The sequence below is a fragment of the Salmo salar genome, chromosome ssa29, assembly GCF_905237065.1.
Source record: "Salmo salar chromosome ssa29, Ssal_v3.1, whole genome shotgun sequence".
NCBI classification, from domain to species: Eukaryota; Metazoa; Chordata; class Actinopteri; order Salmoniformes; family Salmonidae; genus Salmo; species Salmo salar.
In genome coordinates, this window is record NC_059470.1 from 28,617,501 (window position 1) to 28,637,111 (window position 19,611).

The 19,611-nt window shown below is 45.9% G+C and overlaps 1 protein-coding gene across 1 annotated transcript in view; it reads right to left on the reverse strand.

The window, feature by feature from the left end:
- The window catches only part of LOC106590542 (contactin-associated protein-like 2), a 353,707-nt gene that overhangs the window by 162,607 nt on the left and 171,489 nt on the right, over positions 1 to 19,611 (reverse strand). The window contains exon 3 of the mRNA XM_045710796.1: positions 13,614 to 13,807. Coding sequence (XP_045566752.1) covers positions 13,614 to 13,807 — 194 coding nt within the window. The remainder of the gene's footprint in view (positions 1 to 13,613; positions 13,808 to 19,611) is intronic.

Here is a 19,611-nt window from a genome sequence, read left to right on the forward strand (position 1 = left end):
TTTTTGTCTTTCTTTACTGAAACATTCTCATTTCATTTAAAACTCACCACCCAACCTCCCCCTTAAAAATAAAACCAAAAATACATCCTGTAATGCATACATGTACCATACTCACCTTTCCAGCAACCACATGATACAAGCCAACATCACAATACTCAAGACAATACCCACTCCTACAACCGTATATCCAAAACATCTTCCCCAGCTATACAGACAGCCCCCCAACACACCATATCTCCTGAAACATCTCCACACTTTTTATCATTTTATAGAACTCAAACTCAACCCTAAGGCGCGCAGAGACCATCCCATTAAACAATAATAAAGGGTCTGTTATCCCCCCCACCTTTGACCCTGTTCCTCCTTGTTAGCCAAATAGCTAACTTTGCCTGAGCAAACAGAAAATTCAACAAAACACATTTTTCCTTCTCCTTACTTGAATACCTGTATCCCATTATGAACACCCCAACAGTAAAGACCACCCCCAACCTCTCACACAGACATTCCAACAGAGACATTAATGGCATTAATCTGGTGCACACAGAAAACACATGAATCACAGTTTCTTTCATTTTACAGAAATGACACTCCTGCCCGACTCCCGGTTCAACCCGTGCCAACCAGCTGTTAGTGGCCAGGGCTCCATGTAGAACCCTCCACTGGAGGTCCCCTGACCTCTTTGGTACTGGGGGTTTGTAGAGCCCCCCTCCATCTAAAACCCACCATACTCTCCACCCCACATACCCCCCTGCCACTGATGTGCCTTCACTCCTGTTAGGCTCCTAATGTTCCTCACCTTAACACAGAGGTTGTAGAGGGCTTTACCTCCCACCCCTTCAAACTCCCCCAGGCTCGGAGTGTTAAAATCTAACAAGTCCTCCAGACCACCTTGCCAGTCTCCAGTCTCTGCCGTCACCTGCAGTGGCGGAAACATTGGTGGCCCCTCTCCCTTTGGCTGCTCAAACATCCCCCTTACCGGCTCAGACAGTGCCTCCTGGACCTCCTCCAGGAATCTCTCCAGCAGCCTAAGAGACGTTATTCCTGTTTGCTGTGCCAAGACTTCCGGGCTTTTCCACCCCTCCTCTCCCAGGAGTCTCAAGTCACCCAGCCTTTTTACACCCCCTGCCATCAGTTGCCTCTGCAGGGTGGCCGACTGGACCGATCTCAAAGGGATGGCTGGGTTGTGGAAGATAGGCTCCTCCCACACCCACAGCCCAGGCTCCACACCCCCTTCTCGTGTGTGCCTTAGCAGCTGCCAGGCCCTCAGCACCGCAGAGTAAAAATCGGAGAGACCTGCTGTACTCAGCCTCTCCAGCTTCATGAGGAACAGCTGCCGGTCCAACCCTAAATCTCCAGCTCTCCTCAGCAGGCGCATGCTGGTTCCCTCCAGCCAACATCAGTATGGTACAGCAGTCTCTGTGCCGCCTTTAGCCGGAAAGCAGCCATCCTGCTCTCCAGTTCCACCAGGCCCTGTCCTCCTTCGTGGACGGTCATATACAACACCGCCGCCCTCAGCCAGTGATGGCCCGACCAGAAGAAGTCCACCAGCTTGCGTTGCAGGTCTGCGAGCAGACCGGCGGGGGGTTGAGGACAGCCAGTTTATGCCACAGGGAGGATGCCACCAGGTTGTTAATTATCAGCACCCTCCCTCTATATGACACTTGGGACAGGAGCCACCTCCACCTGGCCAGTCTTGACACCACTGCCTGTGACAGCCCCTCCCAGTTCTTCCTGACCCACCTCTCCGAGCCCAGGTACACCCCCAACACTTTAAGCCCTTCACAACCCCACTGCAAACCCCCTGGAAGCAGCGGAGGAGCCCTATCCCCCATGCCCCACATAACAGAGCTTTGCTCTTGCCCCAGTTTACCTTAGCTGATGAAGCTCCCTCGTACACCTTCAGACTGGTCTCCAGTGCCTGCATATCTTGACCATCCCTGACCATCACAGAGACATCATCTGCATATGCTGACACTGCTATGCCTGTCACCACACCCATACCTGTCCAGCACACTCCCTGCAGTCTCCTGCGTAGCAGGCCTAAAAAAGGCTCAATGGCTAATGTGTATAACTGCCCAGATAGAGGGCATCCTTGTCTAATGCCCCGTCTCACCCAGACTGGCCTACTGAGCCCCCCTCCCACCTTAACCATACATGATGCCCCAGCATACAACAGCTTCACACAGGTCAAAAAACTCCTCCCAAACCCAAACACAGACATCACATTAAACAGATATTCATGGTCCACTCTGTCAAAAGCCTTCTCTTGATCTAAAGAGACCAGTCCAAAGTTCACATTAGAACCTCTCGACAAGTCCAACATGTCCCTAATTAAGAACAGGTTGTCTGTGATTGAGCGTCCCGGTACACAATATGTTTGGTCCTTATGTACTATCGAGTCCAAGTGGGACTTCAGTCTGTTAGAGAGGACCTTGGCAAATATCTTGTAGTCCGCACAGAGCAATGCCACAGGCCTCCAGTTCTTAAGTTCACACAAGTCCCCCTTTTTTGGGCAGGAGAGTCAGAGCCGCCCGACGGCAGCTCATCGGCAACTCTCCTACCCCGATGCATTCACGCAACACGCAAAAGAAGTCCTGTCCAATTATTCCCCAGGATTTTTTATAAAACTCCACTGGGAGTCCATCGACCCCCGGTGCACGACCGGGGGACATCTGGGTTACGGCCTCTGCCAGTTCATGGGACAACAGAGGAACGTCCAAATCGTCCCTCTGTGCCAGAGAGAGTTTAGGGAGTTCTGTGAACAAGACCTGAGCACACAAAGGATCACACTCTTCTGCCCTATACAATTCAGTATAAAACTCCACAGTCCGCTCCCGCATCTCACCCACCACAGAGGTCACCCGCCCATCAGACAGCCGTAGACAATGCATACCCTTGGCTTCACTGCTCTGTCTTTCCAAACCAAAGAAGAAGGAGCTGGGAGCATCCATCTCCTTGAGCATGGAGAATCTAGCTCTTACAAGTGCTCCCTTTGCTTTAACCTGGAAAAAACTGCCCAGGTCCCTGCGTAATTCAGCTAAATTAGCCTGGAGGCCTACATTGCCTTGCCCCACCATCTCTACCTCCATCTCACTAATACACCGCTCTAGTTCCCCCAATACTCTCCTAGCCTCTGAGGATGAGAGAGCTGTGTATTGTTGACAGAAAAGCCGAATTTGGATTTTCCCCACATCCCACCATTGGCTCAGAGACTCATACTCCTCTATTTGCTGCCTCCACCTTTCCCAGAAGGTCTGGAAACCTGCGCAAAAAGTGGCATCTTGTAAGAGCTTTACATTGAATTTCCAATAGGATGCCTGCCGGGGCCCTGGTGAAATAGACAGCCGAGCCATGGTTATGTGATGATCGGAAAACCCCACCGGGAGAATGGTAGCGCCCAACAGCCTATTGCTCCGATTCCTAGACATATAAAACCGATCAAGTCGGGCTGCACTCACCCTAGCCCCAAAAACCTTCACCCATGTGTACTGTCTTGTGTTCGGATGTTTAGTTCTCCAAACATCCACTAAGTCGAACTGATTAATAATGTCCCTTAACACTCCCACTGACACTGAATGAGGCTCTTCCCCATTTCTGTCTTTTGTAAAATCCATTGTGCAGTTCCAGTCCCCTCCGACCACCAGTGTCTCCTCAGGCGCTACCTGTGAGAGTTCCTGTCTAAGACTCCCAAATAGAACCCCTCTTTCTCTCCCTGTGTTAGGCGCATACACATTTATAAAGACAAAACCCATGTTGTTAATTTCTGCTTTAACAACAAGGAGCCTACCCCTACACACCTCCTTTGAGGAGCACATTTTTACAGACAGACCCGGTGCAAAAAGGACTGCCACTCCTGCACTAAGATTTGTCCCATGGCTCAACACACTTGCCCCTTTCCACCAGAGCCCCCAATCGACTTCATTCAACACATCACTATGTGTCTCCTGCAGAAACAACACCTGTACTTTTTTTTTGTTTTACATATTCACCCAACACACTCATCTTTCCCGCATCTCTGGCGCCATTTATATTGAGCGAGCCTACCCGTAGAGTCTCCATAAGAAGTGGGAGAAAAGCCAGCAGAGAAAAAAGACCAATAGCAAAGCTCAAAAGTCCCAGTGTCAGAAAGAAAGTATACATCTAAACAGTGTCCGAAGGTAAACCCTTACGCACTGTTGTGACCCACTTCCTCAACCTAAACCGTTTCCTGGGTGAGAGGACACCATGCCCCTCATTTTTCACAGCATGTTGTACTGATCGTACAAACTTTCTTGAATCAGGGAAAAAAGCCTCAAGATTAACTTTTTTTCCCTTGGTCTCATTCAGGAACCTTGTCAGTTCTCTCAATGTGTACTTAGACCCCTCTGCTTGACTGGCTGTCAGCTCCGGGCCTATTGAAGAGGAGTCTGAAAAAAATATCTCCTCATCCTCTTCCTCAGACTCACTTTCCTCCTCATCTCTATCTCCCACCCTGACCACCTGCTCTTCCTCTCTGGTCATGGCATCTCCCACAGCAACAGGCAAAATTTCCATTGTGCCTTTAACCACACCCTTTTTCCTTTTCCGCTTGGCACCCTCCTCCTCCCCCCCTAGTCTCTTACACTTCCCCACTATACTCTCCTCATCCACTAGCATAACCTGACTAGACCTAGCATCCTCTACACCACCCTCCATAGCATGACTAGGCCCAGCATCATTCACACCATCCTCCATATCATAGCTAAGCCCAGCCTCAGCTACCCCACCATCTCTAGCCTGACTAGGCTTAGCCTCCACTACCCCACCATCTCTAGCCTGACTAGACCCAGCCTCCGCTACACCACCATCTCTAGCCTGACTAGACCCAGCCTCCACTACACCACCATCTCTAGTCTGACTAGACCCAGCCTCCTCTACCCCACCATCTCTAGTCTGACTAGACCCAGCCTCCGCTACCCCACCATCTCTAGCCTGACTATGCTTAGCCTCCACTACCCCACCATCTCTAGCCTGACTAGACCCAGCCTCCGCTACACCACCATCTCTAGCCTGACTAGACCCAGCCTCCACTACACCACCATCTCTAGTCTGACTAGACCCAGCCTCCTCTACCCCACCATCTCTTGCCTTACTAGACCCAGCCTCAGCTACCCCACCATCCCTGGTATGACTAGGCCCAGCCTCTGCTGTCTGCATCTCATTTCCCCCTGCACTTTGACCTCGATTTCCCCCACCGGCGCTTGTACCCTCACTTTGTCTACGGCCTTTATGTGGGCACGCAAAGCTCTTATGCCCCAAATCCCCACACTCAAAACACCGTAGACTGTCTGTGCTGGCAAACCCTGCATAGAGCCCCTCCCCATGCCTCACTTTAAAATGCACATTTAGCTGTTGCTCATTGTTGTTCAGGAACATAAACACTTGCCTCCGAACGAAACAACGTGCTTAACAGCAGCTGCCTGAAAACCTGCCGACAGTACACGAAACCCGCTAGCAAACTTACCAAAACGACTCAGCTCTTTCCTGATTTGATCGTCCGTAATAAACGGAGGTAAATTTGCAACAACTACTCTTGTCGAAGGGGTAGAAAGAGGTAAAACTGGCACCAACACATCCCTTACAAATATTCCGCTAGCAATTAGCCTACCAACCAAATTTTCTCTTTTCATGAACACCACCACCGCTTTGTTCATTCTAGAAGCAGAATGTATAAATTCAGCTCCTACCTGTTCGCTGACCGCGAGCAGAACCTCCTCCACCTTAACTCCATTCTCAGGAACACACCTGAATCCATGCCGTATCGACAGCGTCTCCTCCGCGCTAGGCTGAGAAGCCATCGCGCATACCACACCTTGCAAACCCCAGAAACCTTACTCTGTCTTCTTCCACCCTAACTCTGAAAAAAAAACGGTGGATACCGCTAAAACAAATATTGCATTAACCCTCCACCATAGAAAAAAAATGTAAGAAAAAGATCAAGAAAAGAGTCTAGAAAGTTAGTTAGGACAGAGTCCTCCGCACCAAACACTCAAACTCCAAAAAACTCCCAGCATGCAGAGAGAGAGAGAGAGAGAGAGAGAGAGAGAGAGAGAGAGAGGGAGAGAGAGAGAGAGAGAGAGAGAGAGAGAGAGAGAGAGAGAGAGAGAGAGAGAGAGAGAGAAGGGCGAAGGGCATAGAGGGAGCATGACAGGGAGAGGGACAGAGCTCTTTCTCTCTCTCTCGCTCCCTCTCTCTCTCTCTCTCTCTCTCTCTCTCTCTCTCTCTCTCTCTCTCTCTTGCTCTCTCTCTCGCGCTCTCTCTCTCACTCTCTCTCTCTCATCTCTCTCACTCTCTCTCCCTGCATGCTGCAAGTGAAATAGGTTATGTCGTTTCAAACACCGGCTCTGAAACAGGTTATGTCGTTTCAAACACCGGGCTCTGAAACAGGTTATGTTGTTTCAAACACCCGGCTCTGAAACAGGTTATGTCATTTCAAACACCTGGCTCTGAAACAGGTTATGTCGTTTCAAACACCCAGCTCTGAAACAGGTTATGTCGTTTCAAACACCCGGCTCTGAAACAGGTTATGTCGTTTCAAACACCCGGCTCTGAAACATGTCGATTCAGCGACAGGTGTTTATGTTTTTGGACTCACCGGAGCAGACTTTGGAGTTATCGTTTAAAGTCAAGTAAGACAACAGACTGTATACAGCTTGTGTTAGTTTGGGTGTGTGGGGATGTTGGTCATAAGAGTCATGCTTGCCCGAAAAGGGAGAAGGCGGAGGGAGGTGTGTACGTGGTCCTCGTAACGCCTGGGACCACTGATGTAGGGAGAGGTGGGCCGACAGTGGTAGAGCAGTCACAAGCACCTGTTGCTGAGGAACAAGTTGTTTGTGTTGAGGGTACTGAGTAGCAACTTGTACCAGAAGGGAATCTTATGCAGCAGAAAAACATCGTTGTAGAAGGTAAGACAGATCTGGGGAGCCATTTCCCCAAACTGGTGAGTAGATGCCCAGTACGAGAGATGGGGTAGAGGAGGGGGTTCAGGTGGAGCTAGTCTCCCAGGTAGTGGAGGAGATGTCCACTACGAGTAATGGGGTACAGGAGGGGTTCAGGTGGGGCAAGTCTCCCAGGTAGTGGAGGAGATGTCCACTACGAGTAATGGGGTACAGGCGGGGTTCATGTGGAGCTAGTCTCCCAGGAAGTGGAGGAGATGCCCACTATGAGTAATGGGGTACAGGAGGGGGTTCATGTGGAGCTAGTCTCCCAGGTAGTGGAGGAGATGCCCACTACGAGTAATGGGGTACAGGAGGGGGTTCATGTGGAGCTAGTCTCCCAGGTAGTGGAGGAGATGCCCACTATGAGTAATGGGGTAGAGGAGGGGGTTCATGTGGAGCTAGTCTCTCAGGTAGTGGAGGAGATGTCCACTACGAGTAATGGGGTACAGGAGGGGGTTCATGTGGAGCTAGTCTCCCAGGAAGTGGAGGAGATGCCCACTATGAGTAATGGGGTACAGGAGGGGTTCAGGTGGGGCAAGTCTCCCAGGAAGTGGAGGAGATGCCTGGTACCAGTGATGGGGTACAGGAGGGGAGTGTTGAGAGCGATGTGGCAGAGGGGAGTCAGGGGTCTGTGTCCTCAGTTGAGGAGGATCAGGAGAAGGATATGAGTATGGACATGTCTGATATCTCTGTTGATATGATAGAAGCTGGCGATGACTAAATTTACAATCTAGATTACATACAGTTGAAGTTGGAAGTTTACATACAGCCAAATACATTTAAACTCAGTTTTTCACAATTCCTGATATTTAACTCTAGTATAAATTCCCTGTCTTAGGTCAGTTAGGACCACCACTTTATTTTAATAACGTGAAATGTCAGAATAATAGAAGAAAGAATGATTTATTTCAGCTTTTATTTATTTCATCACATTCAGTGTGGGTCAGAAGTTTACATACACTCAATTAGTATTTGGTAGCATTGCCTTTAAATTGTTTAATTGGGTCAAACGTTTCAGGTAGCCTTCCACAAGCTTCCCACAATAAGTTGGTGCATTTTGGCCCATTCCTCCTGACAGAGCTGGTGTAACTGAGTCAGGTTTATAGGCCTCCTTGCTCGCACACACTTTTTCAGTTCTGCCCACAAATGTTCTATAGGATTAAGGTCAGGGCTTTGTGATGGCCACTCCAATACCTTGACTTTGTTGTCCTTAAGCCATGTTGCCACAACGTTGGAAGTATCCTTGGGGTCATTGTTGATTTGGAAGACCCATTTGCAACCAAGCTATAACTTCCTGACTGATGTCTTGAGATGTTGCTTCAATATACCCACATCATTTTCCTTCCTCATGATGCTATCTATTGTGTGAAGTGCACCAGTCCCTCCTGCAGCAAAGCACCCCCACAACATGATACTGCCACTCCCGTGCTTCACGGTTGGGATGGTGTTCTTTGACTTGCAAGCCTCCCCCTTTTTCCTCCAAACATAATGATGGTCATTATGGCCAAACAGTTCTATTTCATCAGACCAGAGAACATTTCTCCAAAAAGCACGATCTTTGTCCCCATGTGCAGTTGCAAACCGTAGTCTGGCCATTTTATGGCAGATTTGGAGCAGTGGCTTCTTCCTTGCTGAGCGGGCTTTCAGGTTATGTCGATATAGGACTTGTTTTACTATGGATATAGATACTTTTGTACCTGTTTCCTCCAGCATCTTCACAAGGTCCTTTGCTGTTGTTCTGGGATTGATTTACACTTTTCGCACCAATGTATGTTCATTTCTAGGAGATAGAATGCGTCACCTTCCTGAGCGGTATGACGGCTGCGTGGTCCAATGGTGTTTATACTTGCATACTATTATTTGTACAGATGAACATGGTACTTTCAGGCGATTGGAAATTGTTCCAAAGGATGAACCAGACTTGTGGAGGTCTACAATTTGTTTTCTGAGGTCTTGGCTGATTTCATTTTGAAGGTAGGCCTTGAAATACATCCACAGGTAGGACAGGTTCCAAGGTTCCAAGCTGTTTAAAGGCACAGTCAACTTAGTGTATGTAAACTTCTGACCCACTGGAATTGTGATACAGTGAATTATAAGTGAGATTATCTGTCTGTAAACAATTGTTGGAAAAATTATTTGTGTCATGCACAAAGTAGATGTCCTAACTGACTTGCCAAAATTATAGTTTGTTAACAAGAAATTTGTGGAGTGGTTGAAAAACGAGTTTTAATGACTCCAACCTAAGTTGATGTAAACTTCTGACTTCAACTGTAAATAACTTCCTGGACCAATCTGTTAAATTTGCAGATGTTTTTGATGTTGGTAAGTTTGTGAGGTCAGCTGTGATGTTACAGAAGACGGTGGGGTTAAACCAGTTGAGTGTGAAGAAGCATTTCCGCTTGAGGAAATGTGTTACTGCTGTCACGGCAGCAAAAGGTCATGGGAAATGTGGTAAGATTAAGAGAAAATGAAAACAATGATGATGATCATGCCTCATAAGGTGTTTTTTTCTCTTCGTCTGTTTTCTTTGTGGTTTCTTCTGCTTTTCTTTACTGTTTTCTATATGGAGGTACTAAGGGTAGGTTCTCTCAATATTAATGGGGGAAGGGACAGGAATAAGAGGGCTTGGGTATTAGTAATAAAGTTATTAAACAGAAAAGGCTTAATGTAGTTTTTCTACAGGAGATACATAGTGATGAGGCTAATGAGGTTGACTGGGGTATGTGGTGGGAGGGGCAGCATATACTCAGTCATAGTACTAATTTCAGTGCTGGGGTGGCAATTTTGTTTTCCTCAGGCTTAGGGGTGACTGTGGTATCTACAACAGAGATTGTCAAGGGTCGGATTTTATTGGTCAAGGCGGATGTTATGTATTTATTTTTATGTTTATGCTCCTAATGAGGGTACAGAGCGTATTTCTGTATTTGATCAAATAAAGGAAACCTGAAGACAGTGTGACCAAGAGGGGTGTATGGTTTTAGGGGGGACTGGAACTGTACAGTGGATTTTACTGTTGATCGCACTGCTGAAGAACCTCACCTGCGGTCAGCTTCTTGTCTGTCTGGTCTATTAACTGAGTTTGAGCTTTCTGACTAGTCATGAACTTACAGGACAAGAGACATGAACTGAGGTCGTTTCTACATGAAGAGTGAAGGGTGCCTTGATTAGGTCTCGCTTTGCTACTCTCAAGGATATGGATGCTCCTAGTACTTTTTTAACCCAGAGAAGTCGACATTGCAACGCAAACAGATGTTCTGCCTTCGTCTCCCTGATGGGAAGGTGACCATAAACGACGGTGAGATGCACCAACATGCCGTGGATTTCTACTCTGCCCTATATAAGGCGGAGGATTGTGATTCTCTGTGTACTGAACAGTTGTTATAAGGTCTTCCTCAATTGGGCCCTGAGCAGAGAGTTGCTTTGGACTCTGACATTACTCTGCAGGATCTGTCAACTGCAGTTATGCAGCTCTCATCAGGCCGAGCCCCTGGCATCGATGGTTTACCATCTGAGTTACATAGGCAGTTTTGGGGGGTTAAATAGGCAGTTCTGGGGGTTACATAGGCAGTTTTGGGGTTTACATAGGCAGTTTTGGGGGTTACATAGGCAGTTTTCCATACCCCGGAGCTGGGGGAGTTCAAGGCGGTGGGAAAGAAAGTAATGTACAAAATATGTGTAAAAGAGTCCGGTGCTTCTTCCCTGGAAGGGGTCAAATCAACGAGGTGGGTGTGTTTGTTCCAGCTGCCTCCCCAAAAGGCTGTTGGCGGTCTTTATATAAACTGCCTATTGATAAGAGGACAGCTGACCTCCAATGGAGGATAATACATGGATCTATAGCCACCAATATGCATCTGGTACACCTGGAACCTGGATCCTACTGTTGGGGAAGGGTGTCCATTCTGTGCTGAGTCTGAAACTCTGACACATCTGTTCTTACAGTGTCCCAGGTTGGTCAGGATGATTGGCCTGATCACTAGCTGTATTTACCTGTGTTAACCTGTGTTTACCAGCTCTGGGATAGGTTCTCTCTTCCCAACTGTTATTATTTGGGCCGAAGTACAGGTTTAGTGGAAGGGGTGTAGTTCTCTTACTTTGTGTCAGGGGCAGCTAAATTAGCAATATGGAAGACACGATTAGAACAGTATTTGGGGACAGGGGTCTGTGGATGTGGTGGGCATGCTGGAGGGGATGTTGGCAGCGAGACTGAGGGTTGAGTTTGCCTATTACAAACTGGTTAATAACATTGGACTGTTTATGAGCATATGGGGTATTCAGTAGTTGTTGTGTTTAGTTACTGTGGAGGAAGATTTGGTGTTTTGTTTTTAATTGATGTTTAACCATGTTTTTATTTGTTTGAGTGTTTATTGTGTTGTGGGTTCCCAGACCCAGTAAAGGTTTTTTAAACCTCAAAAACTCTCTCTCTCTCTCTTATGCTCTCTCTCTCTCTCTCTCTCTCTTATGCTCTCTCTCTCTCTTATGCTCTCTCTCTCTTATGCTCTCTCTCTCTTATGCTCTCTCTCTCTCTCTTATGCTCTCTCTCTCTCTCTCTCTCTTATGCTCTCTCTCTCTCTCTCTCTCTCTCTCTTATGCTCTCTCTCTCTCTCTTATGCTCTCTCTCTCTCTCTTATGCTCTCTCTCTCTCTCTTATGCTCTCTCTCTCTCTCTCTTATGCTCTCTCTCTCTCTCTCTCTCTCTCTCTTATGCTCTCTCTCTCTCTTTATGCTCTCTCTCTCTCTCTCTCTCTCTCTTATGCTCTCTCTCTCTTACTCTCTCTCTTACTCTCTCTCTAGCTCTCTCTCTCTCTCTCTCTCTCTCTCTCTCTCTCTCTCTCTCTCTCTCTCTCTCTCTCTCTCTCTCTCTCTCTCTCTCTCTCTCTCTCTCTCTCTCTCTCTCTCTCTCTCTCTCTCTCCACAGCATATGCTGATAGGGCAGAGAGTTTCTTCTCTTGTTCCTTCTTTAGCAAGACAGGAGCATGAACCAATATATTCCTCCAAGCCTCGTCCTATCTACCACGGATAAAGCAGACAGCCAAGAGAATACTTTATTTTTACATTTACTTTCCCTGGCAAGGTACAATAGAAAACAGAAACGCCATCCAAGAAAACCTCATCCTTTCTGCCAAGCGCTGCCTTTCATGTGTATTGTATTGTACTCTGTGTGTGTGTGTGTGTGTGTGTGTGTGTGTGTGTGTGTGTGTGTGTGTGTGTGTGTGTGTGTGTGTGTGTGTGTGTGTGTGTGTGTGTGTGTGTGTGTGTGTGTGTGTGTGTGTGTGTGTGTGTGAGTGTGTGTAATAACGTACGCTAACCCCTTTCTGTACAAATGTGCGCAACCGCGACATTCAGACGAGGCTGCAAAGAAAACTACTGGGACCGTAGCGACTGTGTTGACATCAGAATCTGGGGTGTGAACTAGGTTTCTATTCAAGTGTTGGTAATGGTAATGGCTCTATAGTATTGGAGAAAAGTTGAAAAAACTGACCCCTCCGACACTGTACGTTACATTGTGACGTGTCATGGCAACAAACAGCACGCATAAAGCTACTAATTCTGTCTTACAGCCTCTCTCCACCAGGTGTAGCACCCTGACCGTTTAAAAACAAGAAAGGGACAGGGACAGGGACAGGGACAAGGACAGGGTAAGGGGACAGGGTAAGGGGACTGGGTAAGGGGGAATACCTAGTCATTTTTTTGCATCATCACTGCAAGCTATCGTGACTCTCAAAAGCCGCTGTTTACTTCTGAAGATCACTTTAGCACCGCCCTAAAAACCCGATTCAAATTCGACACAAACCTTCAAATAGGTATGTAATGACACATTATATAAACTCTTTATAGTGTTTTATTTACATTTTAGAGGCGATAAGTTGATAAGTTGGACAGATCGAGTGAAAAAAGCCGTTTACCCAACACATCACCCCCCCCTTTCACTCTCAGCAACAGGTTTAGCTTCCCCACCCGCCTTTTTAAAAAGACCCAACGGAGCTCTTTGCCTTCTTGAATCATGCAGAGATGGGCATCACGAAGGTCTCGTCATTCATTTTGTTGGAAAGGGGAGAAATTGTGCGTTACAATGGTATTGACATTACAGTTGATCTGGAAGTATTACAGGCGCTAAAATAAGATCAATTGTAGGGACCAAGGCGATGTACAAGAGTGAGCTAGTTTACGTTACCTGTTTAGTTTGTAATATTTACACCGCCGATAAATTAAAAGACAATATAGATGTCACATCCCTTAAAAATAGCCAGGTGGGCAAAGTTACACGAGCAATGTAAGATAGATGGTATAAGCATTTTTAATTTGCAGAAATATTAAAAGCAATCGATCAGGTTTAATGGCTGAAACATAACACTGTTGAAATAATAATGAGTCCCAAACGATTATGATGCAGCGCACAAAAACAACAGCTTAACGCTCCCTTCAGTGGACCAGATACACATTTATCACCACAGCGCTTCCATACAGAATCATGATCAGACCATTTGGCTGATTCCCATAGGAACACACACACACATGCACCCACGCACGCACGTACGTACGTACGGAAGTCACACACACACACACACACACACACACACACACACACACACACACACACACACACACACACACACACACACACACACACACACACACACACAGGTTTTGTGTTACCTACCCATATGTTTCCATCCTGATGATAAGGCTTCCAGTTCCTGCCCGTGTCGCTGTAGAGCAGCCTGTACCTCGTCGTCCAATCAGAGCTGCTGTACCTGCCCTGCGTTGCCACGGCAACCACCTGTTTCCTGCTGCCCAGGTCCACCTGGAGCCACGGGTAGCTGTCGCTGTCTTGGGGAGACCAGCCCCCTGCACCTGGAGACAGGTAAACACATGGAAACACAGGTAAACACGTAGAAACACAGGTAAACACATGGAAACACAGGTAAACACGTAGAAACACAGGTAAACACGTAGAAACACAGGTAAACACGTAGAAACACAGGTAAACACATAGAAACACAGATAAACACGTAGAAACACAGGTAAACACGTAGAAACACAGGTAAACACGTAGAAACACAGGTAAACACATAGAAACACAGATAAACACATGGAAACACAGGTAAACACATAGAAACACAGGTAAACACGTAGAAACACAGGTAAACACATAGAAACACAGATAAACACATGGAAACACAGGTAAACACATAGAAACACAGGTAAACACGTAGAAACACAGGTAAACACATAGAAACACAGGTAAACACATGGAAACACAGGTAAACACGTAGAAACACAGGTAAACACGTAGAAACACAGGTAAACACATGGAAACACAGATAAACACGTAGAAACACAGGTAAAAACAGGTAAACACATAGAAACACAGATAAACACATAGAAACACATAGACACAGGTACACACAGGTCAATACAGGGAAAACCATAGAAACACAGGTCAACACGTAAAAACACAGGCAAACACATAGAAACACAGGTAAACACAGGTTAACACAGGTAAATACAGGTAAACACAGGTAAACACATATAAACACATGTAAACACTAGGTGGACATTAGCCTTGCTTTAGTCTAGCACAGGGGTTCCCAAAATGTTTCACAGGGGTCCCCCCCCATGCGCACACAGTTCGTCTATTTCTATGGGCACAAGGACTGTTCCTGGAGAGCTTATTTCCTGCTATTCTACACATGTTGTCTTGGGGTGCAGAGAACATGTTGCAGTTTTAAAGATAATTTGAGTGACTCAAACATTACAACAAAATCTATGGGCTAAAAGACCTAGCTAAAAAACATTAGCTGTCATGGGCTAGTTGATCTGTTAGAAATAGCTCTCTAAGGTCTGCAATGACTGACATGACAACAGGAAAACTGATGATGCACTACCCAACTTAGAAATTCTACTTCATGCATTCTACTATTACAACTTTAAAGAGTAAGTTTAAAGCCAGACCCCTCAGGGACGCGCCCCACAGTCGGGGAACCACTGGTCTAGCAGACATGTGATTGAAACAGAATGCCTCTCTCTCTTCTCTCTGTGAGAACAAAACATACTCTAAACATCACCACACCCGTTTCCTCTCCCTACCTGTGGTGAAGTCTCCAGCTAGCAGACATTTTTATATGCAGTCTTTCTCATGGAGTTCCTATAAGTCAAAGTGAAATGATGCGGAAACATAAGAGGAACACAACCTCTAGACAGGGAGGCTGGCGGGAAAGAAATCGGAGTTCTACTGTAGCAGTTGGATTTCAAACTGTCTGTTATTAAATGAACGTTCCCTGGATTATTCTCCAACACAGGCAGGAAGGGGAGAGAAGGAGAGCAGAAGAGAGGAGAGAGGGATGTTGTGAGAGAGGAGAGAGGAGAGAGTGATGAGGTGCGTGAGGGTGAAAGGAAGATAAGAAATGCGAGAGAGGAGAGGGGACACAGAAGAGAGCAGAGGGAGAAAGGCAGAGTGGATGTGAGAGACAGGAGAGAGAATAGAGGGTGAAAGGGATGAGGTTAGTGAAGGTGAAAGATGAAGTGAGAGAGAGGAGAGGGAGATAGGTGAGGGAGAGAGGTGAGGTGGTGAGTGTCGCACAGATTTTCAGGGAGATAGGGAGCATGGGTAGGAGAGGAGAAAGAGAGAGAGTGAGAGAGAGAGGGAGAGAGAGAGAGAGAGAGTGAGAGAGAGAGAGAAAGAAAGAGAGAAAGAGCAAAAGGAGGTCAGAGAACCAACTCCAAGCCACTTCCTCTTTTCTATCTTCTCTTGTTCTTTTCTCTGTTCTCTTGTCAGAGTTCTCCTCTCTGGTTAGTTAAACATGATGATCACAGCCTCTCCTCTCTGGTTAGTTAAAACATGATGATCACAGCCTCTCTGGTTAGTTAAACATGATGATCACAGCCTCTCCTCTCTGGTTAGTTAAACATGATGATCACAGCCTCTCCTCTCTGGTTAGTTAAAACATGATGATCACAGCCTCTCCTCTCTGGTTAGTTAAACATGATGATCACAGCCTCTCCTCTCTGGTTAGTTAAACATGATGATGACAGCATCTCTGGTTAGTTAAACATGATGATCACAGCCTCTCCTCTCTGGTTAGTTAAACATGATGATCACAGCCTCTCTGGTTAGTTAAAACATGATGATCACAGCCTCTCCTCTCTGGTTAGTTAAACATGATGATCACAGCCTCTCTGGTTAGTTAAAACATGATGATCACAGTCTCTCCTCTCTGGTTAGTTAAACATGATGATCACAGCCTCTCCTCTCTGGTTAGTTAAAACATGATGATCACAGCCTCTCCTCTCTGGTTAGTTAAACATGATGATCACAGCCTCTCTGGTTAGTTAAACATGATGATCACAGCCTCTCCTCTCTAGTTAGTTACACATGATGATTACATCCTCTCTGGTTAGTTAAACATGATGATCACAGCCTCTCCTCTCTGGTTAGTTAAAACATGATGATCACAGCCTCTCCTCTCTAGTTAGTTAAACATGATGATCACAGCCTCTCTGGTTAGTTAAACATGATGATCACAGACTCTCCTCTCTGGTTAGTTAAACATGATGATCACAGCCTCTCTCGTTAGTTAAACATGATGATCACAGCCTCTCCTCTCTGGTTAGTTAAACATGATGATCACAGCCTCTCCTCTCTGGTTAGTTAAAACATGATGATCACAGCCTCTCCTCTCTGTTTAGTTAAACATGATGATCACAGCCTCTCCTCTCTGGTTAGTTAAACATGATGATCACAGCCTCTCTGGTTAGTTAAACATGATGATCACAGCCTCTCCTCTCTGGTTAGTTAAAACATGATGATCACAGCCTCTCCTCTCTGGTTAGTTAAAACATGATGATCACAGCCTCTCTGGTTAGTTAAAACATGATGATCACAGCCTCTCCTCTCTGGTTAGTTAAACATGATGATCACAGCCTCTCCTCTCTGGTTAGTTAAACATGATGATCACAGCCTCTCCTCTCTGGTTGGTTAAACATGATGATCACAGCCTCTCCTCTCTGGTTAGTTAAACATGATGATCACAGCCTCTCCTCTCTGGTTAGTTAAACATGATGATCACAGCCTCTCCTCTCTGGTTAGTTAAAACATGATGATCACAGCCTCTCTGGTTAGTTAAAACATGATGATCACAGCCTCTCCTCTCTGGTTAGTTAAACATGATGATCACAGTCTCTCCTCTCTGGTTAGTTAAAACATGATGATCACAGTCTCTCCTCTCTGGTTAGTTAAACATGATGATCACAGCCTCTCCTCTCTGGTTAGTTAAACATGATGATCACAGCCTCTCCTCTCTGGTTAGTTTAACATGATGATCACAGCCTCTCTGGTTAGTTAAACATGATGATCACAGCCTCTCCTCTCTGGTTAGTTAAAACATGATGATCACAGCCTCTCCTCTCTGGTTAGTTAAACATGATGATCACAGCCTCTCCTCTCTGGTTAGTTAAACATGATGATCACAGCCTCTCCTCTCTGGTTAGTTAAACATGATGATCACAGCCTCTCTGGTTAGTTAAAACATGATGATCACAGTCTCTCCTCTCTGGTTAGTTAAACATGATGATCACAGCCTCTCCTCTCTGGTTAGTTAAACATGATGATCACAGCCTCTCCTCTCTGGTTAGTTAAACATGATGATCACAGCCTCTCCTCTCTGGTTAGTTAAACATGATGATCACAGCCTCTCCTCTCTGGTTAGTTAAACATGATGATCACAGCCTCTCCTCTCTGGTTAGTTAAAACATGATGATCACAGACTCTCCTCTCTGGTTAGTTAAACATGATGATCACAGCCTCTCCTCTCTGGTTAGTTAAACATGATGATCACAGCCTCTCTGGTTAGTTAAACATGATGATCACAGCCTCTCCTCTCTGGTTAGTTAAAACATGATGATCACAGCCTCTCCTCTCTGGTTAGTTAAAACATGATGATCACAGCCTCTCCTCTCTGGTTAGTTAAAACATGATGATCACAGCCTCTCTGGTTAGTTAAAACATGATGATCACAGCCTCTCCTCTCTGGTTAGTTAAACATGATGATCACAGTCTCTCCTCTCTGGTTAGTTAAAACATGATGATCACAGCCTCTCTGGTTAGTTAAAACATGATGATCACAGCCTCTCCTCTCTGGTTAGTTAAACATGATGATCACAGTCTCTCCTCTCTGGTTAGTTAAAACATGATGATCACAGCCTCTCCTCTCTGGTTAGTTAAAACATGATGATCACAGCCTCTCCTCTCTGGTTAGTTAAAACATGATGATCACAGCCTCTCTGGTTAGTTAAACATGATGATCACAGCCTCTCCTCTCTGGTTAGTTAAACATGATGATCACAGCCTCTCCTCTCTGGTTAGTTAAACATGATGATCACAGCCTCTCCTCTCTGGTTAGTTAAACATGATGATCACAGCCTCTCCTCTCTGGTTAGTTAAACATGATGATCACAGCCTCTCCTCTCTGGTTAGTTAAAACATGATGATCACAGCCTCTCCTCTCTGGTTAGTTAAACATGATGATCACAGCCTCTCCTCTCTGGTTAGTTAAAACATGATGATCACAGCCTCTCTGTTTAGTTAAAACATGATGATCACAGCCTCTCCTCTCTGGTTAGTTAAACATGATGATCACAGCCTCTCCTCTCTGGTTAGTTAAAACATGATGATCACAGCCTCTCCTCTCTGGTTAGTTAAAACATGATGATCACAGCCTCTCCTCTCTGGTTAGTTAAACATGATGATCACAGCCTCTCTGGTTAGTTAAACATGATGATCACAGCCTCTCCTCTCTGGTTAGTTAAAACATGATGATCACAGCCTCTCCTCTCTGGTTAGTTAAACATGATGATCACAGCCTCTCCTCTCTGGTTAGTTAAACATGATGATCACAGCCTCTCCTCTCTGGTTAGTTAAACATGATGATCACAGCCTCTCCTCTCTGGTTAGTTAAAACATGATGATCACAGCCTCTCCTCTCTGGTTAGTTAAAACATGATGATCACAGCCTCTCCTCTCTGGTTAGTTAAACATGATGATCACAGCCTCTCCTCTCTGGTTAGTTAAACATGATGATCACAGCCTCTCCTCTCTGGTTAGTTAAACATGATGATCACAGCCTCTCCTCTCTGGTTAGTTAAACATGATGATCACAGCCTCTCCTCTCTGGTTAGTTAAAACATGATGATCACAGCCTCTCCTCTCTGGTTAGTTAAACATGATGATCACAGCCTCTCCTCTCTGGTTAGTTAAAACATGATGATCACAGCCTCTCCTCTCTGGTTAGTTAAACATGATGATCACAGCCTCTCCTCTCTGGTTAGTTAAACATGATGATCACAGCCTCTCCTCTCTGGTTAGTTAAACATGATGATCACAGCCTCTCCTCTCTGGTTAGTTAAACATGATGATCACAGCCTCTCCTCTCTGGTTAGTTAAAACATGATGATCACAGCCTCTCCTCTCTGGTTAGTTAAACATGATGATCACAGTCTCTCCTCTCTGGTTAGTTAAAACATGATGATCACAGCCTCTCCTCTCTGGTTAGTTAAAACATGATGATCACAGTCTCTCCTCTCTGGTTAGTTAAACATGATGATCACAGCCTCTCCTCTCTGGTTAGTTAAACATGATGATCACAGCCTCTCCTCTCTGG